This window comes from Fusarium sambucinum, chromosome IV (assembly GCF_050947815.1).
Source record: "Fusarium sambucinum isolate potato_lamoka chromosome IV, whole genome shotgun sequence".
In the NCBI taxonomy this organism is placed as follows: Eukaryota; Fungi; Ascomycota; class Sordariomycetes; order Hypocreales; family Nectriaceae; genus Fusarium; species Fusarium sambucinum.
In genome coordinates this window covers 4717828-4742616 of record NC_139291.1, presented here as the reverse complement: position 1 = coordinate 4742616, position 24789 = coordinate 4717828, and the positions used below count along the sequence as shown (strand labels likewise).

The 24789-nt window shown below is 48.7% G+C and overlaps 11 protein-coding genes across 11 annotated transcripts; 5 read left to right on the top strand and 6 right to left on the bottom strand.

Annotated features, from left to right (window-relative positions):
- Window positions 1-18: 18 nt before the first annotated feature.
- FSST1_001601 (cupin-like domain-containing protein) lies at window positions 19-1294 on the top strand (the record flags this gene model as incomplete). Its single annotated transcript, XM_083227509.1, has 5 exons — window positions 19-302; window positions 367-527; window positions 577-1006; window positions 1061-1126; window positions 1189-1294. The coding sequence occupies 5 exons, from the start codon at window positions 19-21 to the stop codon at window positions 1292-1294; spliced, it is 1047 nt and encodes a 348-aa protein (XP_083091783.1).
- A 47-nt stretch (window positions 1295-1341) lies between these two features.
- Window positions 1342-3961, bottom strand: FSST1_001600 (27S pre-rRNA (guanosine2922-2'-O)-methyltransferase; the record flags this gene model as incomplete). Its single annotated transcript, XM_083227508.1, has 3 exons — window positions 1342-3454; window positions 3508-3893; window positions 3944-3961. 3 exons carry the CDS (start codon window positions 3959-3961, stop codon window positions 1342-1344), a joined length of 2517 nt encoding a protein of 838 aa, XP_083091782.1.
- A 1063-nt stretch (window positions 3962-5024) lies between these two features.
- FSST1_001599 (dynamin-related GTPase MGM1) lies at window positions 5025-7903 on the top strand (the record flags this gene model as incomplete). Its single annotated transcript, XM_083227507.1, has 3 exons — window positions 5025-5322; window positions 5385-7406; window positions 7473-7903. The coding sequence occupies 3 exons, from the start codon at window positions 5025-5027 to the stop codon at window positions 7901-7903; spliced, it is 2751 nt and encodes a 916-aa protein (XP_083091781.1).
- A 408-nt stretch (window positions 7904-8311) lies between these two features.
- On the bottom strand, window positions 8312-9821 carry FSST1_001598 (Zn(2+) transporter ZRG17; the record flags this gene model as incomplete). The annotated part of the gene is made up of 2 exons (XM_083227506.1): window positions 8312-9412; window positions 9468-9821. The coding sequence occupies 2 exons, from the start codon at window positions 9819-9821 to the stop codon at window positions 8312-8314; spliced, it is 1455 nt and encodes a 484-aa protein (XP_083091780.1).
- Window positions 9822-10466: 645 nt separating this feature from the next.
- Window positions 10467-11504, top strand: FSST1_001597 (PIG-Y family protein; the record flags this gene model as incomplete). Its single annotated transcript, XM_083227505.1, has 1 exon — window positions 10467-11504. One exon carries the CDS (start codon window positions 10467-10469, stop codon window positions 11502-11504), a length of 1038 nt encoding a protein of 345 aa, XP_083091779.1.
- Window positions 11505-15120: 3616 nt separating this feature from the next.
- Window positions 15121-17094, top strand: FSST1_001596 (zinc finger MYND domain-containing protein; the record flags this gene model as incomplete). Its single annotated transcript, XM_083227504.1, has 1 exon — window positions 15121-17094. One exon carries the CDS (start codon window positions 15121-15123, stop codon window positions 17092-17094), a length of 1974 nt encoding a protein of 657 aa, XP_083091778.1.
- Window positions 17095-18184: 1090 nt separating this feature from the next.
- Window positions 18185-19555, bottom strand: FSST1_001595 (eukaryotic rRNA processing protein EBP2-domain-containing protein; the record flags this gene model as incomplete). Its single annotated transcript, XM_083227503.1, has 3 exons — window positions 18185-18495; window positions 18551-19256; window positions 19310-19555. The coding sequence occupies 3 exons, from the start codon at window positions 19553-19555 to the stop codon at window positions 18185-18187; spliced, it is 1263 nt and encodes a 420-aa protein (XP_083091777.1).
- Window positions 19556-20096: 541 nt separating this feature from the next.
- FSST1_001594 (uncharacterized protein) lies at window positions 20097-20466 on the bottom strand (the record flags this gene model as incomplete). The annotated part of the gene is made up of 2 exons (XM_083227501.1): window positions 20097-20214; window positions 20300-20466. 2 exons carry the CDS (start codon window positions 20464-20466, stop codon window positions 20097-20099), a joined length of 285 nt encoding a protein of 94 aa, XP_083091776.1.
- Window positions 20467-21156: 690 nt separating this feature from the next.
- FSST1_001593 (cyanate lyase C-terminal domain-containing protein) lies at window positions 21157-21775 on the bottom strand (the record flags this gene model as incomplete). The annotated part of the gene is made up of 2 exons (XM_083227500.1): window positions 21157-21690; window positions 21743-21775. The coding sequence occupies 2 exons, from the start codon at window positions 21773-21775 to the stop codon at window positions 21157-21159; spliced, it is 567 nt and encodes a 188-aa protein (XP_083091775.1).
- A 345-nt stretch (window positions 21776-22120) lies between these two features.
- Window positions 22121-23196, bottom strand: FSST1_001592 (uncharacterized protein; the record flags this gene model as incomplete). The annotated part of the gene is made up of 2 exons (XM_083227499.1): window positions 22121-23033; window positions 23084-23196. The coding sequence occupies 2 exons, from the start codon at window positions 23194-23196 to the stop codon at window positions 22121-22123; spliced, it is 1026 nt and encodes a 341-aa protein (XP_083091774.1).
- A 627-nt stretch (window positions 23197-23823) lies between these two features.
- Window positions 23824-24785, top strand: FSST1_001591 (uncharacterized protein; the record flags this gene model as incomplete). Its single annotated transcript, XM_083227498.1, has 2 exons — window positions 23824-23867; window positions 23921-24785. The coding sequence occupies 2 exons, from the start codon at window positions 23824-23826 to the stop codon at window positions 24783-24785; spliced, it is 909 nt and encodes a 302-aa protein (XP_083091773.1).
- Between the last annotated feature and the right edge of the window lie 4 nt (window positions 24786-24789).

Here is a 24789-nt window from a genome sequence, read left to right as displayed (position 1 = left end):
CTTGCTATGCAACGCCAGATGTCTTGTACAAACCCAGAAAATAGTCTTGAAGACGAGACCTTCTCTGCAGACAAGGCGATCGAGAATCTCATCTCCACCTTCAACGAGCTCAACAGCAACGCAATCGATGAGTTTCACGATGAGCCAAGCCCGCTCGAATTTATGCGATATGTCGCTCGCAACACACCTTTTGTCGTAAGAGGTGGAGCTTCTTCTTGGAAAGCCTGTCGGGAATGGAACTCTGCCTATCTACTCTCTGCCTTGAAGGGTCAATATGTGAACGTTGCTGTCACACCACATGGGTATGTCTTACTATTTCGTGAAACATCGAGATATAATGAAACTGTCGTCACTAACTCGTAATAGTAATGCTGACATGCCTACCGTTCCTCCTGGAGAGGAGTCCCTGGTTTTTGCCAAGCCTCACTACGAGGACCAGCCTTTTGGAGAATTGCTCGAATACGTCGCTCGACAGGAGACTGACCCTGATTTTCCTGCTGACGCTGAAGTCCGATATGCACAAACTCGTAAGTTTACACATTTACTACGATAGCGATGTACTAATTAGTGTCACAGAGAACGACAACCTTCGTGAAGAATACATAAGTCTATTTTCAGATGTTCAGAAAGATGTTCCTTTTGCGAGAATAGCACTCGCCAAAGACCCCGATGCTGTCAACCTGTGGATCGGCAACTCGAAGTCAGTGACAGCTATGCACAAGGACAACTACGAAAACATATACGTCCAAGTATTGGGAAGAAAACACTTCGTTCTGTTGCCTTCACTCTGCCATCCTTGTGTCAATGAGCAGTCTCTCAAACCCGCGACATACAAACGGGGAGAAAATGGCATGCAACTTGAGATGGACTCCAATGCCGAGGCTGTCCCCTTTGCTATCTGGGACCCGGATAGGCCTGAGCAGAACGCTACCAAATTTTCGCATCTTGCTCGGCCTCTACGGGTAACACTGAACCCCGGAGATATGTTATATCTTCCAGCTATGTGGTAAGTCGAGCCTCATTCTTTTGTGTTAATGTTCAACATGTTCACATTTTCAAGGTATCATAAAGTTCTGCAATCATGCGCCGAAGAGGACGAAGGCTTCGTCCTAGCTGTCAATTACTGGTAATAAAAACTCAAGAATCTCTTTTACTTTTCCGTGTGATGCTGATATGAATCCTCCACAGGTACGACTTGGATTTCACAGGCCCCCTATATCCTACATCGACATTTGTTCGCGACGTAAGCCTGAGAAACAATATACAGACTAGACCAACTCCACGCAAAAAATAAAATCAAGATGCAATGTCTATTTCCACGCCCTAACCCGAAACAAGTGATTATTTTTTCTTCTTGGAGATCCTCTTCTGTGCTCGCAGCTCCTTCTTCATACGAGGATCGACAATTCTGTAGCGGCCCTTGACACCCTTGGGACGTCCCTTGATACCACGGTTGAGACCACGAGCCACGACAAGTTTGGCTGCCTGCTTTGTCGGTTTCTTCTTCTGTGCTCTGGCCATAAGTCGCCCAATGCTTTCTGCCTTTTCCTTCTCTGTCATGTTCTCGTCGTTGTTGAGCATGTCGGACTTCTTCTTGAGCTTCTCCAGCTGCTGCGCAGCCTTGAACTTCTTGCGAGCTTTTGCCTCGCGCACCTTCTTGATAGGACGAGCATTAAAGGCTCGCATCTTCTCCTTGATCGCTTGCGCCGCGGCCTTGGAGATGGGCTTCTGAAGCTTGTCGTGTCTTGTTTCATCCTCGACGAACCAGTCCGGTAGGCCATCACGGTCGCGGAAGGCGTACTTGTTGAATCCGTCGTCAATAGCATCATGTGTTGTTTTCTGTCCTGTAGCGAGTTGATGTGCAAGGGTCATGGCCTCTGCAGTGATGATGTCAATGTCAAGTCGACCATCAGCTCTTCGTTGATCCTTGTCCCAATCGTCCTCTTCATCTCGTTTCACAACCTCGAAGCCGTTCTCGTTGTCTTCCATGTCGGAATCAGAGTCAAGAGTGGTCTCCTTGATTTCGGAGGACTTGGCAGTGGGTGTTTCAACCTTGCGAACCTTGGATTGTTGAGCGACAACAGCGGCTGCATCTCGGTTGATCTCTTCATCCGCGCTGTCTTCGGCGGACTCCTCTTCAGGTACAATGCCTGTGATACCTTGGAAGACATCCTGGCTGAAGAAATTTGTCGCCCGCTTGGATAGTCCGTTGGCTCCCTTTGAGGAATCCAGATCGCGAATGAGTCCTTGTGTGGGGGCTGCACCTTCATCGTCGTCATCATCAGAAGAATCTTCTTCTTCAAAATCAGAAGAGTCGTTCTTTTCTTCGGCTTCTTCGCCAGACAGGCCTTCCCACTCATCATCACCGTGCTCCTTCCGGGCTTTCTTTGCTCGGTATTTTGCGTCAATCTCAGACTTGCGCTCCTTGTAATGGTCGTACATAGAATCGAGCTCTCGCTCCAAACGATCCTCTTCAGGATCACTCTCATCATCTGTTTCTCCAGACGAGCCAAGACCACTGTCTACTTGCTTCTGAGGCACCTGAGAAGGGACAATCATCTTGCCGCGATTCAGTCTCCGCATAGCGTCTGTCTTGTCAACTTTCTTGAGCGAGAACATTGCGCCTTCTCCAATGGGGCCGGCTTCTTCCATTCCGATGTCCATAGGGGCCGTCATATTGAGTTGCATGCGCACAATCTCACGTTGTTTGCGTTCGTTCTCTCTTCGCTTTTCTCGCCTTCTTTTGGAGTTTTCTCGGTCCTTCATGTCTTCAAGCTCCTGTTGGATCTTGAGTTCCTCGTCCATTGACTCGACTTCGGCAACTTCCTCAGTTTCCTCAGTGTTGAGAGCCTTCTTTGTTTCGAAGCCAAAAATATCTCGAACTTTCAATCTCCATCTCAGAAGCAGTTTGAAATCCTTTCTTCCCAGCACACGAAGATCAGAGCAGTTGTTTCGGATTTCGTCTGTTGTTTCAGGGAGTTTGTCAAGCGCAGCCAATGCTACATCTCCGTTGCGTGGTTGCTGGAAAGTGAGTTTGTTGTAAGAGCCCAGAACAGCAATGGGATCGGTGGTCTGGATAAACTCGCTGGCAGGCATTTCCTTGAACTGAAGGAAGTCTCCTTCCTCGTAACCATCTCGCTTGCGCTTCTTGACTTCGGGGTTGTAGACCTTGGCCTCGTTGTTGGGTGTTGGGCCAGCGAGTTCGGCAAAGACATATGTGGGATCCAAGAATCGAGGATCCATCTTCTTTGGTGCCTTATATCCACGACAGACGACAAAAATTTCACTTGACACGTTCCTAGAACTGGACGGCTTAGTTGCTTCCACCTTGTTGAAGAGTTGCTTGAAAACCCATAGGAGGGAGTTGTAGTCTTTGGATCTGAAGACTTTTGTTACGAATGTACCGTCCGGTTTCAAAAACTCCGTTGCGAGCTTCAACGACTGTAAAACAAGCCTAGTTACAACAGTTAGCACAAGCATTGGTAACAAAGAAAGAGCCCTACTTACGCATTCTGGTCAAAAGCGTCCTGAGTCCAAGCAGTACCGACATTAGGCGCTCCATCGTGTATGACGGAGTCGCATTTATAGCCCTTTAAGAGGTTTCGTAAGGTTGCCCGACAGTCTTCAGTTGTGATATCAGACTGAAAGGATGTGACTCGAGGAATTGGCTTGATAGGACTCAAATCACAACCAATAATAAGACTGCCTTGGGGCATCACCTCGGCCGCTACTTGAAGCCATGAGCCAGGTGCAGCACATAGATCCAGAAGGACCTTGCTCTTCTCCAAGAAGCCATACTTCTTGTTGAGCTGGATAAGTTTGAAGGCAGCTCGAGCACGATAGCCCTTCTCTTTCGCTAGTCGATACCACTTATCAAGACGTCCTTTCGCTTTCTGTAGGAACCGTTAGCTCTTTGAATCCATACAGTTCTCTGCTGGCTTACTTCTTTGGTGATCGCCATTGTGTCGGCGTTGGCGCAAAGATTTGATGTTGACACGGGAAAGTTGATACTTGAGAACTTCCTCGATATGCGCCCCTCTAGAAATTTTGCGACAGATAAGATAGTCACGTGGCGATAAGCTCAAACGCTAAAAGCTTAGTGGGGTCACTACCTCGCAACCTGGCTGCCTCAGGGTATTAGAAACATTGATCGCTGGAAGCACAAGAGACGAAATTAGTAGGTCACTTTATGCTCCTTAGACAATGGCTCTTAGACTACTTATTTCTATACCCTAAGATTTAGGAGGCTAACTTTTCTTTCACCCACTAGTCAGGGTTGTTGCAATTCGATGATTGGCGGCAGGTGGTCATGAAGCCAACACATCAAGACCCATGGACACAGTTGGATGAAAAGACTATTACAGTTTTACAGTCAAGTCACACTCCGTCTTCCTGTTACTACAGGAATGTAGCTCACTTTGCGTCGACTTTATGATCCACTTCAGCGGCAGAAATCATATCAAGAACTCATGAAAGCTATGATCCCAGCCGGACTAGAATACATGCTGTTTGTTAAGACACCAGCTGTGCATGAAGCTGAAAGATGCCTCTCTCATTCTTATGAAGAGTTTATTCCAGTTATTGAAAGAGGCCTTCGTGGGGGATCTTACGATTATTTGACCAATCGGGCCTGCGATCTAGGTGGGCTATGGAGGTCTCTGACGGAAGCCTTAGCATTGTGTATGTAGGTAGATCCCTTTGACAGGTTTCTGGTTAGGTAGCTGGTAGGTATAGGTGATTTAGGGTAATGTCTTATGGAATCTTAGAGTACCTATCTTAGAGTATTTTAGGTAAATTCCCCTAGTCTTACCTTAAGAGGTTCATTGCTGGACATACCTATGTCAAAGTTGTAAGTGGCCTAATCAGGCTTAGTGTCACATGCCCCGCCTTGTGTCTTGTTCAGGACCTAAAAAGCGGCTCAATATTCATAACCTACATCGAATGCTACTACCATCAACTTGGGCGAGCCGTCGGCCCTTATCATCGGGACCTTAAGCTTACATCACAGAAGACGTAAGGTCAGCATGAGTGGACTACTCGCCGCTGGGTTGCGACCTCTTCCACGCAGGGCTACGGTCCTTCCCGTCAGGCACTTGCATCGTCAATCTACGGGTGGCCTCCTCCAAGCTGATGCTGCGATTCGAGCGACACGAAAACGAATGTGGCAAGGCGGAAACAATGCTTTTCACAATGCCGTCACTACAAGGAATGCCTCCTTTGCTAGATTCTTACCTAAACTTATGGTCAAGTTTCTGAGGGTGCCGGCAATGTTTGGCGGTGTGGCCATCGGTGCTTTTGCCTGGGTTCAATACCAAGCAGCTCGTATGTCACAACTTCAATCCCACACACACAAACATATATCAAACAATGGCTAATTTTAATAGAGGCCGGCACATTCGCGGTGAACCTATTCAACACAACCACAGATACCGTTTCGAGCGCAGCTTCGAGCTTATTTGGCGGTGCCAAGGACATAGCTGATCAAGTAAATCGAGGATGGGAATCTACGAAAGAGAAAGCCGAACTACCAGATTGGGTCAAACAAATCCTAAAACTACAAGAAGATGTTGGTACTGGTGGTTCAGGCGGTTCAGGCGGTGGCGAGCCGAAGCAGAGCAAGGTTGGTGCCGCAGCTGCTGTGGGTGCTACAGCCGCTGCTTATGGCTACGACCAGTCGGACGATGAGGATCCTCGAAATGTCGAACAGGTGGCTAAGGACGACCAGATGATGCTTCTAACCAAGAAGATGATCGAGATTCGAACTATTCTCCAAAAGGTTGGACAGTCTAGCACCTTGACTCTTCCCTCCATTGTGGTTATAGGATCCCAGTCTTCTGGAAAGAGCTCCGTCTTGGAGGCCATCGTTGGTCACGAATTTCTCCCAAAGGGTTCCAACATGGTTACAAGGAGGCCAATTGAGCTGACTCTCGTCAACACGCCATCTGCCAAGGAGGAGTATGGCGAGTTTCCCGATCTTGGACTGAGACATATCACCGACTTTTCATCAATTCAGCGGACTCTGACCGAACTCAACCTTGCCGTCCCCGATAGCCAGTGTGTCTCTGACGACCCAATTCATCTAACCGTCTACTCCCCGAACGTGCCCGACCTGTCACTTATCGATCTTCCCGGATACATTCAGGTTGTAGGACAAAACCAGCCCCTGGAATTGAAGCAGAAAATTTCCGAGCTTTGTGATAAGTACATTCAACCTCCCAATGTCATCCTTGCCATCTCTGCTGCCGACGTAGATTTAGCAAACTCGACTGCTCTCCGCGCGTCTCGCAGGGTTGACCCTAGGGGTGAGCGAACAATCGGTGTGGTTACTAAGATGGACTTGGTCGATCCCGTCCGTGGGGCAAACATCTTGAATGATCAACAATACCCCTTGAGGCTGGGGTATGTGGGTGTGATTTCCAAGGCGCCTCAAAACCAAGGATTATTCAAGATGGGCAACACCAATCGACTTGCCCAAATTAACAAACAAGAGAAGACCTTCTTTGACGCCCACCCCAGGGAATTCGGTCCTGGAGCTGAAGTCAATGTTGGAACCAAGACGCTCCGCAAGAAGCTTATGCATGTCTTGGAGCAGACAATGTCTGGAAGCCTACAAAGCACCAGTGATGCTATTAGACAAGAGCTTGAGGAGGCCACATACGAGTTCAAGGTTCAATATAACGACCGCCCGCTTTCGGCCGAATCCTATCTTGCAGAGAGCTTGGATTCCTTCAAGCACTCTTTCAAGCAGTTTGCCGAGGAGTTTGGACGTCCTCAGATGCACGAGCTTCTGAAGCAGGAACTGGACCAGAAGGTCCTTGACTTGCTCGCGGCCAGGTATTGGAACAAGCCCATCGAAGATCTCTCGCCAGTAAACCCCGACTTGGACAGTCTAGCAGATCTACCCAAAGCTCCTGCCGATTCTCTTTACTGGCACCGACAGTTGGATGCTTCTACATCCGCGCTTACGAAGCTCGGTGTTGGGCGTTTGGCCACCACCGCAGTTGCATCTTCTATACAGGCTCACATCGACTCCCTTATCAGCAATTCCAGCTTCTCCAGTAACCCTACCACCCGTCAGGCTATCTTGGAAGCCGCCTCGAGCATTCTTAGCGATAAGTTTTACAGCACGAGCGACCAAGTGGAAAATTGTATCAAACCCTATAAATTCGAGATCGAATTGGAGAACCAGGAGTGGACTAAGGGACGTGATCACGTCGGTGCTGTGCTTAAGAAGGAGCTCCAGGACTGCGAGAGAGCCTTAAAATCCCTCGAGGATAGTGTTGGTGGAAGACGAAAAATCAAGGATGTCATGACCTACGTCGACAAGGCCCGTAAGGGCGAGGTTGTGGTCGAGGGCGATAACCGTAGCGGCGCCGGTGGCTTCAGCGCTGCTCTTCTGAGCAAGGGTAAGTCCAACACACACATAAAGATGGGTCTCAAACTCAAAAGCGGGCTAACATATATATATACAGGGCGAGAGGCTGTTTTCTTGCGTGACAGAGCCGACATTATCAAGATGCGACTGCTTGCAGTCAAATCCAAGCAGTGTGCTGACCCCAAGAACAAGTACTACTGCCCTGAGGTTTTCCTTGATGCCGCTGCGACGAAGATGGCCTCCACTGCTGTTCTTTTCCTAAACGTGGAGCTCCTCACAGAGTTTTATTATAGCTTTCCTAGGGAGCTGGATCGCCGTCTTGGTCGCCAGCATCTATCTGACGACGAGATCGAGAAATTCGCCAAGGAAGATCCCAAGATCCGTCGGCATCTGGAGGTTATTCGCCGTAAGGAATTGCTTGAGCTAGTTCTCGAGAAAATGGAGAGCCTGCGGCAGCTCGACGGTCGCGAACGAAAAAACGGTAACGCCAGAAGAGACCGTAAGCAAGGTCGTTGGGGCCTATTCTAAGCAGGCCAACGGGACCTGTTCTAAGCAAGGTCGGCGGGGCCTGCTCTAGGCAGCAGGTCTCTTGTTAAAATGAGACACATGATTCTTCACTGGAGTTGAAGGAGTTGTATGATTGTTGGAATTAGATTATCACCACTTTCTTAGTTATGGATAGATAAGCCGGTGAAGAGGCTTGAATAAGAGACGAAATTAGTATGTGAGTTTATGCTACTTAGATCAGGGCTTCTTAGGCTATTTATTTATATATCCTAAAGCTTAGAAAACCTTTATGTTACCCACTAGGGGGTCAAATGATGAAAGAGAATATGTGTAAAAGTACTTTATTCGGTAGTGGCATTTATATATGTGCAAAATTAAAGGTTAACATGTATGCTTCCACTATCCTGCTTCGAAGTGATGTTGTGCTCCTTATGTACTGCCCTCTGTACTCATTTGTAGCGTCACCTCCCATCTAATACTTCCGCCGTGGCCGTATCCTTCACCTAGTCTGTTCTGGATTAAGCCCGAGATACGCTGCCGTAGCTTGCTTATGGACATCTCATCATAACCTTTGACGACGCTTAACTTGAGGTTGGCCATGCAAAGACCATAGTGGACCTGCCAGAATTGCGCATCGTCAATAGCAACGACGCTTGGTTCAGTCTCAATCTCTCGAAGGACGGCACTGACGCCGTTGTTGCCATCACTGCCACCATAGGACATGAGTAGCATAAGGCCCTGTGCGACGGCTAGCCGCATACCAAGGGCAAACATGGCAAAGGCGATAACAGCACAAATAAGACGGTCGAGCCACGTGTAGAGTGAGATAGAGAGGAGTGGAAGAAGAGCAATGACAGCGGAGAATGAGAGCGTGAGGAAGTGGAAGGGGTTTGACAGTACACTTGGCAAAGCAGCAAGGTACGAGACACGCAGAAGTTTGGCAATACGAGCATGGTTTCGGAGACCGTATGCCGAGACTAGGGTGCTCACCATAGCAGCAGCAGACACAAGGTCAATAGAACCATCTGGACTGTCATGGCCGTGTTCATGATGAGCCTCATGGTTGCCAAGAGACTCGAGGAAATGCTTAAGTGTGTGTGACACCAAGTCAAACCCTCCAAAGAGAAGGAAAACGGACATGGCGAATCCAGCAAGGACCTCGGCTCTCTCGAGACCAAAGGGGTGCCGGATACTGCTGCGTCGCCAAACCTCAAAGTTACCAAGGACGTCAACCATGACACAGACAGCAGCACTGCCGGCATCGAAGAAGACAAGATGCGAGAGAGCCGTAGTAGCAAGAGAACCCTCGGAGCGGAAGAAGATATAAGTAGCCACAGTAAGGTGGCACATACTCCAGTAACAGTGAATACGCTGGTCCTTTGTCATGCTTTTCCATGCCTCGCGAGCGGTCGGGATAGGGAGAGAAGCGGGAAGGACTGGTGGGGGTCTCTGTGGTGGTTCTTTGAAGATTTGATGTTGAGACGAGATACTACTGTGCTTGTATCTGTGTCCGCGACGTTGTCCAATGTTCTACGAAAAGATATATCAGCGTATTGTTGGAGACATGTGAAGAAAGGCTACACACCGACTTGACAGGGCCTGCAGAGATCACCTGCGTCTGGAAATTGAAAGGGTTCTTAAATCCAGGGGACGAAGGAGAGTCCGCTGTCTCGTCTTCGGCGTTCATTGTCGGGAGTGATAGAGAGGAAGAGGACGTAGTTGTCGTGGAGGGTATCAGTAGATTCGCTGTCGAATTCTGAGCGACGGCGTTATGGTTGAGTTGGTGATTGATAGCGATAGAGTCGTTATTCCTATCAACACCACCGTCTGCAAAATTTTCGAGGTTCGTTATGTCAAAATCGTCGTCGCTGTCGCCCTGGAAAACCAGACTTGGCGGGCGGAGTTTCTGAGGAGGACAAGCACCTGGATAGTCCGACATGTGCTGCTGCTTTCGGATAACGCGCTTCTTTATTCAGTTAGATCGACAAGCCGATCGATTGATTCCAGGAACCCCGTTTTAGAGACTCGGAAACCGTGACATGGAGGTTCAAGGTTTTGGGCGCAAACTGGTTTCGTCGATAGCGCAAGCCTTGACGAAACGGAAGACAAGATGGAATGCGTAGGTTGACGTCGCGATCGATAACCATTAAGTTGTCCACTGTGGAGGCGGACGGACCGATGGGGTTTTTCAGGGGTACTCCGGAGGATGCAGGGGCTACACAAGCGCCCAAGCCACATCATCCATGTCTGTTCTAGCGGATAGAGTCCCTGGGCCCTTCTTTGTGGCTGACCTCTCTCGACGCCTCAAAGATATCGTCATTAGCTTCATGTCCTCTATCTGGCTTTAGCAGTCCTTGCAACTTCTACTTTTGCGACAGTTCAGATCATACGAAGGCTACGGAAGCCATGCAGCTATTCCCTTTACATCAATAATAATAGTTCGCGGCACATAACTGTGACCGTGAATGATTTTGCTCCCACTACCTACCGAATGCTGGCCCCAACTTCTTGGTTCTTCTCTCGACATTCTGAAAAGCGAATCTAAATAACCACTTTGCTTGGCGCTCCCACTTACAACCTCGCGATGGAGGGCACTTCAGAAAACAAACAGGACAATTTTCCTACACTCTCTTCACCCCGTCGACGAAACTCCTCAAATTCGAGCATCTTGTCCAAGTTCCCCTTTTTGAGGGCATCACCAGAAAAGCGACGTGAACAGACCGAAAATGCGATCGACGACGATGCCCCTGCGACAACCCCTCGGCCTGCTGCCCGACCATCTGCTAGCGTAATACAATATCAACGAACACGAAGACGCCGGGGATCTCTCAGGAAAGCTGCCCTGCTTGGTCGAGGAGCACAACGCGAGCGCAGAGAGAGCAGGTCCCTGGTTATCGACACTTCACATGCTGTTGCATATGGGCTCGATCCTACGGCTGTGCAGACCCAAAGTTCGTCGCCAATAGAATCTCTGGATCTAAATGCGGCACAAGGGGGTGCGCGACGCACGCATGTCGATGGGTTTGCGCCTTTGCCTGGGGGACTCGGCACGGCACCTGTACTTCCTACGAAGGTGGCATCCTTGCATGCCACAGCTCGTTCAACAGCACTAGCAGATCAAGATGGAGCATCTTATACGTCTACAGATGAGGAAGATATGCTCCAGATACCTGGTAGCTCATCAACAATCAGGCAGAGCCTGTCGATATCACCAGGACCAGACTCTTACTTCAACAGTGTAAAATCGACATCATCACAACGCAGACGGCTCACAAACAGAGCAAAATCCCCATTGTCGTTCAGTGGTCTGTCATCCAACACGTTGCCGGCACATGAAGACTGGGACTACGCGGACACGGAATGGTGGGGATGGGTTGTTCTGTGCGTGACATGGTTTGTGTTTGTCGTTGGAATGGGATCTTGTCTTGATCTCTGGAGCTGGGCGTGGGACGTGGGCAAGACTCCATATGCGCCGCCAGAGTTCGAAGATGATGATACTCTGCCAATTGTGGGATACTACCCTGCGTTGATCATTCTCACGGGTGTAATGGCATGGGTATGGGTTGTTGTAGCTTGGGTTGGGATGAAGTACTTCCGGCATGCTAAAATCAGCGGCGACTAGATAATGCGTCGGTTGGATGTTTCTGGCTTTGAGCTAGAATTAAGTTCTGACATCATTCACCCAAACTTGATACTATTAATGATTATTAACGAGGATTTGTTGACATGTTCTTCAACACTGCTTTTGTATTGGCATCAGGGTACCAGAAAAGCTGGCCGCCATAAGCAAAAGAGACGAAATTAGTAGGCCAGTTTATGCTACTTAGATCGTACTTCTTAGGCTATTTATTTTTGTAGTCTAAAGATCAACTTTTCTACTACCCATTAGATTCGGTTGGGATGTTGACAAACTTCATTTCATAATGCAACTCTGTCCTGATCTAGCTAGATCCTCCAAATCAGATGTTCATTGAATGCAGCCTCGGCGATCATTGACTGCTGTTCGCTTCCAATTCGTTGTCAAAGGATGTCTTGTTGGTGCTTACAAAAGTTAAGCGCCGATGCAGCGGCAACGTACGCCATGACAGCCAATCATGTCTGGCTTGATCCTGATCAATATTTAGGACATAGGATCGTGGCAGTCTCAGCGGAGTCTGTGCAAGCCTCTAACGCGGAAATGACGAGGAGGCTCGATAGAAGCGACTCAGCAAAGTTCAGGTCTGCAGTCAAAAAAAAATCACAATTGTGTCTATGGTTATGTTGGCTCTGCGACGAAAAAAAGCCCAAGTTTCTGGTGGGTGGCATTGTTTGTTGGTTGTCCCACCTAGACAAATGAGCGGCGACCTTGGTTCTCTGTCAGCAGACAGATGAAAAGAGGGATATGAGAATTGACACAAAATTCCATCAAGTTGCTGTAAGATATATGAAGCAGTATCTAGCATTAAGGGATATTGATATATAATGTGCTTCCCTTGTCAGAATGCGATCTTCTCGAGGGTCTAGGGTAGGGCAGATATCGGCGATTTTTACGATTGAAATGGTGGAAATTTTCCCGAAAGTATCAATCATTTCCTGATTCAGTTTGGGCGACAAAACCGTTGATTTGCATGAGAGGATCGGCAGTATATCATCCGAATACGTCGTGCCTGGGGAAGTCGAGAACACGCCCTCTGCCTAACCGGTTCTTGGCTCAGCATGATCCTTCATGATAGTTGGTATCTTGATAATGTATTGGGAATTATCAACGTTAATATAGTCGTCCATACCTTTTAATTTTGCAACAGACCGTACTTCTGAAAAATCGATAAAAATATTCGTATACTTTGTGATAGCCGCCAATGGCGATATGATAACACCCAATTACTAACAAATCGATGGAAGTGCGGTACGTGGGGGTTCAAAGCCGAACCGAAATGCTCCAAGCGCAACCGCTTTCAAGGTAATTAGCTTCCTTGGCTGACGGCCCGACGCAAGCTCATCTCGTGGACAAGGTTATAGTCATGGACATGATATGAGATGGCGGTCTCGTGATGGTTTTCCATAGAGAGATGACTCGGAATTTTAGACTAGCTAGTATTTAGCATGTCGATATTTGAATATTGACTCAGAAGAAATGCGGAGAGTGTCTGGCCATTATTTACTTTGCCATGCTACAACGTTGTGTGTTTCACCCGCATACAAAGCAAGCCACCCGCTGCATCAGAAATGGTCATGTTGGTTATTCTATGGGACTCAATCGTCATGCAAGAGCTTATTTGACAAGCTTGGCTCGTTTTAAAGAGTGGTACAATATCATACTGTCGGTCTGGACGGGATAGATGAGATATCGCATCACTGTGCTCGATTGTTTGTCCACACAGGTGTCCGTCAAGGTTATTTATTAATTATGCGTAGTGGGATGGATTCATGCTGTCCACCGATCCTCATATCAGTCATCGGCAGACTTGGCGTCAGCCAAAATAGCGGCCTGCCATGCCATCAATCCTTTGTTCCGTAGCCTGTCTAACTCTGGATCAAAGCTATGATGAACCCCTCAACAAAGAACCATGCCCTGGAGCATTCCCAGAAACCGGAGCCGAGTATTGTTATATTTTAATATTGCTAGGAAGAACAGACAAAAGTGAGCAATAATTGGAAATGGTGTGCAAGGGAGAATGTGCATGCCCCTGTCATCTCCAGCTACGCCTGAAACAATTCCACCAGTGGCCATATGTAATCAAAATCAAAGCTCCCAACCTCACCAAATGGCAATGCCAGCCTGCTGAAATATTAAGCAGGATCCAAGGCATTGCGTATTTCCTTCATTTCAGCTGTCATTTATTAGACCACTTTGAGCGCACGAGCTTCCTCAGCTTGCTTGAGCTTGAGTCACTTTAGTTTAGTTACGTAGGCAGAGGCTCACTCATCAGCTTCGCTTTTATTATAGCCTCGCTGTTGCCGAGCTTCGATTGCGTCTTTATTTTCTTTTTCGCCATCAGTTTCCGTTTTATTTTAGCCATCCATTCATATAATCTCGCATGCGATCCACTACCCATCCTCCTGCAGCAGATTCTAGGCCTTTGTGGTGGAAGAGGCGAATAATAATCACTCAGTACGAGAACGGAAAAATGATTTGGACAAGGGGACTTGACATTTGACCTACGACTCCAAGCTTACATAGCACTTTTAGTATTAGGTAGCTAGCTGTACGCGCTGTAACAGCAAGGCAATGAACCTACGTACGTTAGTAGTGGACATCTTATTTCCCGTCCTTTAAACGTTTTTGTTCCTGCTTTTATAATAAACATCTTCAACGTCCAGCGTATCTTATCAAACTTTGATATTGAGTGATTGATTACTCTGCAAATCAAGCACCGCATGGTATCTCAACTCAACATCATCATTCAAAGCAGCACACAGTACCTTGGCAATCAATACCCTTAATACAGTCAAGTTCCTTGCTGCAGCTCATCAGGTGTGTCGGGTCCCTCCACCGCCACAGACCTCACACCCACAGACCTCCCCCATTTCTCCCACTTCTAGGCCCCAAGACCCGCCAAAGAGAGCATCTCCCCCTGGTGCGCCCGCCTAATTCGGTCTCCCCTACTGTACAGTGCAGAGGGTGCTCTGTAGGTGGGCTACTGGGCTGCCATCGGCCGAATGCCTGGGTTTCGAAAACCCGCCTAAAACCAAACCAGCCCAGCCTCTTCACCTAACCTCACTCACTCCCTCAATCGACTCTCCACTTCACTCCCGTCTTTTCTCCCGTCCGTCTGTCTTGTCTCCCATCTATCTCATCTCATTCATCAACTCAAACTCACCTCCCGTCACCTCTTCAACCGCTCCAAAGCCATCTTCAGCATATCCTCCATTTCACCTTCCTGTTTTTTTCCATTACTGTTGCTGTACAAAACTCTTTGTCCGTATACCTTCGAAATCTTGTCTTTGGCCGTTGGAAACCGTTCCCCTGTCCCAAGGAATCCTGCATCAATCCGCTCCACCGCGTCACGAACCGTAACGATAACCTCAAAACTCTGCCCGACTCGCTCTTCCTTGGCCAGTCCCCCATCGAGGGGTTTGTCCTCATCATCATTCGACTTCGCATCCTTGTGTCATCACGTTGCGAATCTGGCCAGACTCTCTGTAATCAGGCTTCAGGTCGCCACACCACCTCGACAATTTGGGACCCTGAATAATCCCTCCCATACCATAACCCGAAAAACCTCTTCGATCCTTCGCCATCGCCATCAACCGCAATCATGAGGGAAGTCAACTTTAGTATCCCAAACGTCAATAAGGCGTCCGTCGGTATTACTACCGCCCTATATGATCGCCGTGCGCTCGATTGCACCTCGACACTCCCCCTCATCAACTCGCTCAACCATCTCGCCTATCTCACCACATCTTCTGCTCGTATCCGCGACATTCTCACCGTCGATGGAGGTATTGAGCGTCTTGTCTGCATTCTGAAACAAGGCCGTAGTAAGGACATGATGGGAATGTGGAAGTGGAACCTTGCTTTCCAGTGTGTCGTCAATATTGGCGTTCGAGGCACGGAAAACGTCCGCACTCGTGTTGTCGAGGCTGACATGGTTCCTGTCATCGCTACAATCCTCGATAATTATACCAAGGCTGTCGACAAATGCCGCGAGAAGGCCGAAGAAGCCAAACAAAAGCAGAACTACGATAACCATCGTCACCGAGGCCATGAGTACCGCCAAATCCCGAAGCCTTCTTCGTCCAATTCAGCATCGGCCACTGCTTCTGCATCATCTTCTTCATCGGCAGCTGTGGCTACTTCTGCATTTGGCCATCGCTCTAGCTCTCGTGTTGACAACACCGAACAGCGATCGCGCCGTCACGGTCCACCGCCCTCCATCGATGTTTCAGCCTCCTACGCAGGACCATCTACTGCCGCTCCTCAAACCCACCCTCAGCAGCAGTCCCTAGACACTGCTATGGGTGGTTCCCAATGGCCTCAGTCCGCTTCAGAGCGCTCTGCATCATGGGGTTCAACTCGTCACCAGCCCCTGAGAGTGAGAGGACTTGAAGATCGTCACGCCACGACTTCAGCCCCTCGTCAGACCATGCAGCCCCTTGCAACTGCAGTATCGAACACCGATACTGTCGAGGGGTTTGTGAGACCTGTTCGTGATATCGATCGCCTTGCTTCAATGGCCCCATTCGGCTCTACAGATTTGGTTTCCCAACCGACATCGCCAACGACGCCTCTGCCACCCCCTCAGATGCGCTCGCCGACTGTTCGCCCAGCATCCGCCCTTGGCCCATCTGGTCGATCTCGCCGACGCCCATCAATCCGCCACCAGAACTCGACTGCCGATGCCGATGACATTAACGGTGATAGCATGCCCTCAGACGAGTCACCCGAGACAGAGATGACAGGTACCGATAACCTGCAATCAGCTGTTGGTATTCAGGATATTACCATGGAGGACGGCGACACCATGCTTGGTGGTACAGCTCTCGATCTGGCTACGCCAACAGTCTCTGAGACCCATCAGGAAGCCAGCACCTTCAATATCAACCACCGCAGTCCCATGGATGGCAGTCTTACCAACAATAACGCCCCGACACCGGTTCCCGCGATTGGACTCTCACCTAACCGTCCTGCGATGACCACACCTCCACAGCCTCCTCTGGCTGCTACCACCGTCCCTCGATATCTCCTGGACCGCAACTTCGTCCCCAACCCTCAGATGGTTGCCGCTATGCCTCGGGAAGAAGACGTGCTCATGTCTCTGCAGCTTCTCGCATATGTCTCCAAGTACTGTGGGCTTCGGTCTTATTTCCAAAAGAGCCACCTTGTCCCACGCCTCAAGATCGGTAAAGAGCTTGCTGCCATCGATAAGGACATCACTGCCATGGATGAGGAAGAGGATGTTCCTGAGGTTTACGATGAAGATGCCGACGACGAAGAGTATATGCTTCCCAATGATTTCAACCTCTTTCCTCTTGTCGAGAAGTTCACTGTGCGCTATCACAGTACTGATATGCAGTACTGGGCCGGCGTTGTCATGAGAAATCTTTGCCGCAAGGATGACACTCGTGGTGGCATTCGTCAGTGTGCCTACTACCAATGCGGTAAATGGGAAGAGTACACCCGCCAGTTTGCGAAATGCCGCCGATGCCGACGCACCAAATACTGTAGTAAGGAGTGTCAGAAGAGTGCATGGGCTTTCCATCGCCACTGGTGCGTAGCGGCCACCCAGTAAGCTGGTCGCTTGACAACGATTTATACGACAACCAATTCACAACAGCATCTTCTCGGCGAATTCTGCGGCATCAATGCTTGATTCATACACATTCTTCTTTAAGGGTTGCGAATGCATTGCACAGCAAAGCGTGTCATGAGCGCATGGCGTTTCTTCTCGATACCACTGGTTTTGCTTTCTCTTTTCATGGGCGTCTTCGGGCTGGGCATTAACGGTCACTGACTTTTGGGTGCATATCACATGTCATTGCACTTCCAATGTTTCCTTTTCTATATTTTTTTTATCCTCTACCGCACTCCCCACAGCCTTGCAGGTTTTCTTTCTTTTAATTATTTCTTATTGTTGCGACTGGCAATCGCTCAGAGACCCCTCTCCTTTGGATGCAGGCGTTTTTCACAAGGAGCGGCCATATAGCAGACAAAAAACAATGCTCCCTTATGTATATAGATACCTCTGACTGCTGGAGGCTCTCGGATGTCGCTACTTCGGGTGTATGGACATCTGGATATGAATGATGACGGCGGAACAACGATGGAGACCCGCGAAGAAGCTTCGCGACAGACAGATTGAGCACAGTCGACCGCAAAAGTTGGATCAGTGGATACTGATGTGCATATTCAACAGAGTTAGATTGCGGCCTCTTGCTTGGTGATTGGGCCTCGAAAAGGGCATCATCACAACAGGTTTTAGGGCTGCAAGAACTCATATGCAGTTGTGACCAGAATCTGCTACTTAGTCCTTTGGGTATAGACGAAATGACCAAAAAACAATAAAATAAGCAACAGTCCCCTTGGTGAATGTAAAAAATGAAAATAATCTCTATCTAGATGTGCGTGAACCTACTGCGGCAACACGGTTGCGTTTCTTTCGTTCAGGCATAGCAAGCGCATTCACTTTGTAAAAAATTGTATGGAGAACATATTGTGGTGATAGGAAATATAAATATTGACCAAATTGTTTCGATTTACATGCAAGAGGACCCGAAACGCCAGCCCTTGTACTTCATCTCTAGCCTTTTCTTTCAACAGCAATACACCACACAGGTCAACCTCGTCAACAACAGGCATTAACACCGCTCTAGTCACCCCCTCTACCGAGAGCCCATTGACTTTCTTCTCGCCTTGCCAGGCCGCGGCTTTGATACTCTGCCGCCGGCCTTCATCTTCTTGGGGTCGAAACCGCTGAGATCGCCGGAGCTCATGGCGTCGCCTGATTTGGCGTGGCGCTTCTTGCCACCGAAGCCGTACTTCTCGTTCTTCTTGGTTCGCTTGGAATTGCCGGCTCCGGCACCACGGCCAGCGCCTGAGCGAGGGTTGTGGCTCTTCATTTCCTTCTCGACACCGACGTCGAAGATGTCGGCTTCCTTGGTGTCGAGACCAGCACCGCCGGTTTCTGAGCGCTCTGAGAAGGGATGTTAGCAACATGATAAACATGGCTTGATTGCGAAAGTACTTACTTCGCTTGAGGTTCTTGATCTTGTCGAGAGTCTCGCGCTTCTCCTTATGTCGCTCCTGGAGCTTGGCGACTTGAACCTGCTTTCCGAACTTCTTGAGGTCGCGCATCTTGCGAGCCTCCTGGGCAGCCTTCTTGTTGGATGCCTCCTCGACAAGCTTGGCCTTGACCTTCTCCATATGGGCATCCTCCTTGATCATCTCGGCGAAGTAATCCTTGGGGCGAGAGAAGGGGACACCCTCCTGTCGAAGGAGCTTGCGGGCCGCGCGGGTGGCCTCGAGACTCTGGGTGTAGAAGGCGAGCTCGCGCTGGAGATCGTCCTGGACGTCGGGGATAGATTCGGCTGTGGCGCTGCTGGAGACGAGGGACTGGTGTGTCGCGAAGGGAACAGACTTGTCCGTGGGAACAGAAATGCGGTTCAAGGCGGCGAGGAGGGCGGTTGTGTTGTTAATGGTGAGGCGCTGGTGTGGGATAATGTCCTCCTTATCTTCTTCGTCGAGATCCTCAAGGTCGGACATGGGGATATCGTCCGCCTCAGGATCCTCCTCCTCCTCGTCCTCTTCAGCTGCGGCTGCGGCTGCCTTCTCAGCTGCCAACTGTGCAAGCTCGGTCTTCTTGAGTGTATCTCTCTTTGGCTTGCGAACAATCTTCTCCTCAAGCTCGATTGAAGAGTCTGAGTCATCGCTGTCGTTGATACCTTGTAGGTCGTACTGGAGAAATTTGTCAGTGCAAGTTGTGAGTATGTGGTGAGACTAGTACAAACCTGGGGCTCATCGTCCTCCTCCTCATCCTCATCCTCTTCCTCGTCGTCTTCATCCTCAAAATCAGCCTCAATCTGGATTGTCCTCTTCTCCTTCTCCTCCTCCTCGTCTGAGTCCTTGTCGTCGGTTCCACGAGCGGCGGCGTTTCGCTTCGTAGCCTCCTTCTGTTTCTTCTGAAGCTTAAGCTTCTTGAAATCTGTGCCCTTTTCGGCGGCGAGAGCCATCTTTAGCTTGCTTTTTGTGACCATTTTTGCGGCTGTTTTGTTGATGCGACTTTGTAGTGATCTTGTGTCGGCGCAAGCTGCTGGGCAAATGTTACTGGTGCTCATAGGAAAAATCTCCAAATTCTGCCGCGGGACCACTTTCACCGCCTTGACTTTTTTTTAGTGGAGCTAGATTTTTTCGCTCCTTCAGTACCCACTTTGACTTTAGGGAATTACCAAATCGGGCTATCACAACATGAGAGTTCATGAAGACTGAATACAGGTAGACCATACTTCCTTCAATGCGAATTACTCTATTTAATCCATTTTGAAAATTGTCAGTACCAAGGAGCGTCTAGATGCTACAAGTAATTCTGTTATGGTCTCAGGTGATGTCTTTACAACCTAGATATATAGTTCACATATTCACATTCAAGAGCGCAAAAGATTTCAATCCAAAGACTTGTATTCAAGAAAGTTATAAAATCGTCCCCAATCTCCTAATAGGGCGTTCTTCTCTCATACCAACTGGAGTGAGAGTGAACAGCCAGTGTAAAATGGCGTCCTCATGTCGGCGTCCCGTCACTCAGAGCCAGGTAAAAACAAAAGTAAACAAGCCAATGAATCCTCTCCTTGCCATATCATCTCCATCTTCCTCCAATTTGTTGTTTGAAAGCGAACGCTTCGCCATGTGTTGTCGGTAGCTGGTTGTGCGTTGTTGGTTGTCAAGTCGCTCCCAAAAAAGAAAATCCAGAAGTGATCGGGAAAGCAAAACTAAAACTGCTTTACATGACAGTGCAGCTGAGAGGGTAGCCGGGCTTCTGAGCGGGCTGCTTCATGACGCTGCAGCTGAGAGGGTAACCGGGCTTCTGGTCAGCGGCAGTGGGCTTAGCCATGACAGTGCAGCTGAGAGGGTAGCCAGGCTTCTGGGAAGAGGTGGTCTTGGTGGAAGGCATTTTGAAAGTTGGGGTTGAAAGACTTAGAAAAGTCGGAGAGTATTCTGTGTTGAGAATGGTGAAAGAGTGTTGTGAGTGTGTGAAGTGAGTGATTGTTGTGGTTGATGAGATTTAGATTAGAGAGGAAGAAGCCATCATCTTTATACTCGAGCCTGGCCAACTTGCCAGAACCAAGATGCTCTCAATCTTGGCCAGTATAACACGTACCTCTCACCGAGTTGCTGTGTTGGCCGTGAAGCCCATGATCCGTGCAAAACCGCTTAATATTGTTCTCGAGATGGTGTTGCTGTCAGACAAAAGAATACCCGCCGCTAGTGCAGCCACCAACTTGTTGCAAGGCTTCTAGATTGCTTGGCTTGCCTTCTTTTAGATGCAGATAGGCTTTAGAAAATTTTGGGGTTTGGAAATGTACCGAGTTGTGCTGTCATGTGGTACACGGACGTCGAAGCGCTTGGATCGGATATTGATATTTCTTTGTAAATTGCTTAGTATTGTTCTCTCGCTTCATATTGTCTTCAAGCGCATTGCCACAACCTGCTCAGTTCGATTTACTCGAACTACATGTAATTAGGCTTGTGTGACCTCAACGATGCTCCAATTTGCAACCTCGTCGTGTAAATGCTTTTTGAGGAATCATTCATATACGTGCCACATCATGCAGTGTGATCATAACTCAGAGCCGTCAACCAATTACAGCAAAAGAACAATGCCTAAAAGCGACTGAAAGGAAGCCTGAACATGTTGGTTAGCCATGAATTTGTGCCAGGGATAGTAGGTGGCTTGCCATTTGCCCTTCAATGTGATAACGACCCATGGGGAGCCTGCCTCGTCCACCTCCTTGTCCACCGTGGTCGAGAAGCAAATGGCACTCATGATACCATCTCCAAACTTCTCATTGAGGATGGCCTTGTAAGCATAACCATAGTTCTGAACGATCTCGTATAAGCGGTAGATGAGAGGCTCAGTTGGGGGCATAGGTCCAGCCTGGCCACGGTTAGGAAATCCTGTTAGTTGAGCAGCCAACGCCTCCTTGGGAAGGTCAAGGATCTCTGATAGTTTCTCGACATCCTCAGACGAGGCGGTGGCCTGTCCGTAGAACAATGCTGCCACTGCAACTTCGCTCCGGCCCAAATGCTTTGCAATTGCCTCAAAGCTCAAGTCCTTGGCGGCCTTCCCGTCAAAGAGTGTCTTTGAGAAGGCAGGAAGCCTATCAGCGATGGTTGACTGTATTGGATGAGCATGATGCCGGTATACAGTTATGATTAATCAGTCTTACATCCAGAGTAGCGATGCGCCCTTCGTTTGCCATTGTGACGGTTTATTGGAATATGATATGTTGGTTTGTGGATGTAAGGGAGGAGTTTCATTCACTCACGCGCTTGAATGACATCAAGTCATGACGGAGATGCTTCCCATTCTGTTATCAGCTTGCGGGGTCATAGGCTCCATGACGTGTCAATGAGTTGCAGTCGCACTAGGTGAGATCAAGATTGTACTCGGTGATATACCGGAGACTCGGAAATTTGCTTATTTTGTATAGATGTCTGGTGGTTCTTTGAGGTAATCAGGGCATAATGATGGATATTTGGGCTGCGATATCTAGATAGTGTAGTGGGTCGACTACATGGATTGGTGTTGATACGACAACTATAATTCACTCAATCATATACCCTCTCTTGGAGAAAATTTCCCTTGCCTCCCACAGATCGTCCGCGTTGAGAACATCCACGCCCTCGTCAATCAACACTTCTCTGAGCCAATTTCGCACATGAAGTGGCCAATATGGCATACCCCAGTATCGCACTTTGAGACCTCGGCTATGGGCTTGAGAGATTTGATCCCGCAACTTTGCTAGTTGCTCTGGCTTGAGACCTTTTGAGCCAACTTTTCCAATCGACTTTTCGAATGATATGCTCGTGTAGTACGAGTTCAGATCGTTATAAAGACCCTCATCCAGTTGATCAAGCGGTGCATCTAGGAAGATGTCCCGAAAAGGGGTGGCTTCGTTCACCAGACGCAGTTCGGTCTCGCCAGTTCCCACTACTGTGATGGGCCTCGAGACAAACTTGCCGTCATGAACATGACTCAACCATCCCTTTTGGCGAAGGGGCTCAAGTCTTTCGAGCAAAAGCGGCCATGATGTGTTGGGATTTGACTTCAAGTCTACCAGTAACACTACTGTTTGATCAGGTTTGCGACCATATATACCTCGAGGCGGAAGATTAGAATCAGTGTCTAGATTTTGAGATTGTAGTAGCTTTATCAGCGGCTGGATATACATTGATGATAGAGTTCGGTCAGTCGACAGACCGCCTAGGTCATGGCCAACATAGAGCTCACTCTGGACAGCCCAGACATCAGCTTCTATACCGATGCAACCGGCATCTACAGCTGATTGGAAAGGCATGAGTCTCCAATAGTCGTTATGTGAATGGCATGGCGCAGGAAGTATCGAGTTGATTCCTGGACTGGATTTGACTTTATTATCGTTGGTCTGCAATTCTGACACATGAGGCCAAATAAAGGATGTGCTGGCAATGATAAGAGCAAACATGGCGACCATGGAGCTGCTTATAATAAGAATAAATCCATAAGAGAGGGAGAGATTGCGACTGACCTTATGGCTGCTCCTACTATACCAAAGGCAAATATATAGGGGCGAGTCTTGGTCGCTGATCGTGTTATTCCTTTGCTGACCCCGTCGAGGGGCACAGCGTTTGGAGAGGGCATGATTCGAATGGGAATTCCAGTGATAAAAAATGAAGTCTAGGTTGGCCTTGGAAAATGATTTGACTCATGTATCATCAGATGTTGGGCTCATGTTTCGTTCAATGAGTTGTGGAGTGGAAAGTCCGCCCGGAGTAAGTTATTTTGGTACGCCGGGCATGAATAAAAATGAGCCCCACACTCTTGTCCTTTCTAAGAAACCGTTTCATCGTGTAATGTAAGAATAAGCAGGATTTCATGATAGGGAAAACGTGAATCCAGTCTCTAGAAGCCATGTACAAGGTACAATGGCAAGCGAAGGCTCAGTGAAGGTGTTGTTATGCGAAGAAAACACCCATCTTCGATATCTCAATATAGTGGCTTCAAAAGCCGTAGCGCATGAAGTACGGTGGATGTATCGAACTACAGTGTCTGCTAGGCCTGGAAAGGGCCCGTCTTGAAAACTTAGCGGGGCCTTGGTTGTGATAAGCCCTGATAAGAGAATTTTTGGAGCCTTCCCAAAGTTTCCATCTTCGAGTTTGTCTGCAATACTACGATCGCATCAAAATCCATATTGACGCCTAAGGGTTACTATTTTCCTTTCAATTGACAGCTGCGCTACACTCGCTACTTGTATTTGAACTATACATCATGCCTCACAAGCATAAGAGAAAGAGAGGAGACGACGAGTCGGAGTAAGTCAACCTGCTACTCTCTTGCTATATGCACATCTGACTTGTTTCTTTAGGTTCAACCTCCCTCCTTCTCAAAAAGCACGATCTCTACAAGTTGGAAAGAAGAATGCGACAGTGAAGCCTGGAGCAGGAAAGAATTCAAAAACAGCCAAGGACGCTCCCGCAGATGCAAAGGTCAAGAAGAGTAAGAAGGCGCGCAAAGAGAACGACGCTCCACGAGCCTTTAGACGACTCATGTCTGTCGCACAGGGGAAGAAAGTGAGATCCGGACTCGACGATGGAGAAGACGCAAAGTCGACAAAACAGAAACCAGAAGAGCTCAAGATCCGACCAGGCGAAGACCTTAGGGCTTTTGCTCAACGAGTAGATGCATCGCTACCGGTCGCGGGCCTCACCAAAAAGACGACCATCAAAGATGGAAAGGACGAGCAGGGATTCAAAGTCTACCGCACACGAAAGGAGAGAAATATGCACAAGCTTTACGCTCAATGGCGAGAGGAGGAGCGAAAGATCCAGGAGCAGAAGGAGGACGAGGCGGACGAAGCGATTGGACAGGAACTTGACGAGGATCCTACGGGCGCTGCAGCAATTGCTCGAGCAACACTCAACGAAGCGACAGGCAAGAAGGCGCGACGAAAGGGAGCTAAGTTTGACGATCCTTGGGAAGAGTTAAAGAAGAAGAGAGCAGAAGGCAAGATCGCTGTGCACGACCAGGCACAAGCACCACCCGAGCTTAACAAGAACATGTCAAAACAGATCAAGATCAAAGGTGCTACTGCAAATGTCGCCGACATTCCCAAGGCTGCGGGCAGTCTGAAGCGAAGAGAAGAGCTGCAAGAGGCCCGGGCGGATGTTTTGGAGGCGTACAGGAAGATTCGAGAGCACGAGCAGGCCAAGTTGCTGCGGGCAGGTCATTGAGGAT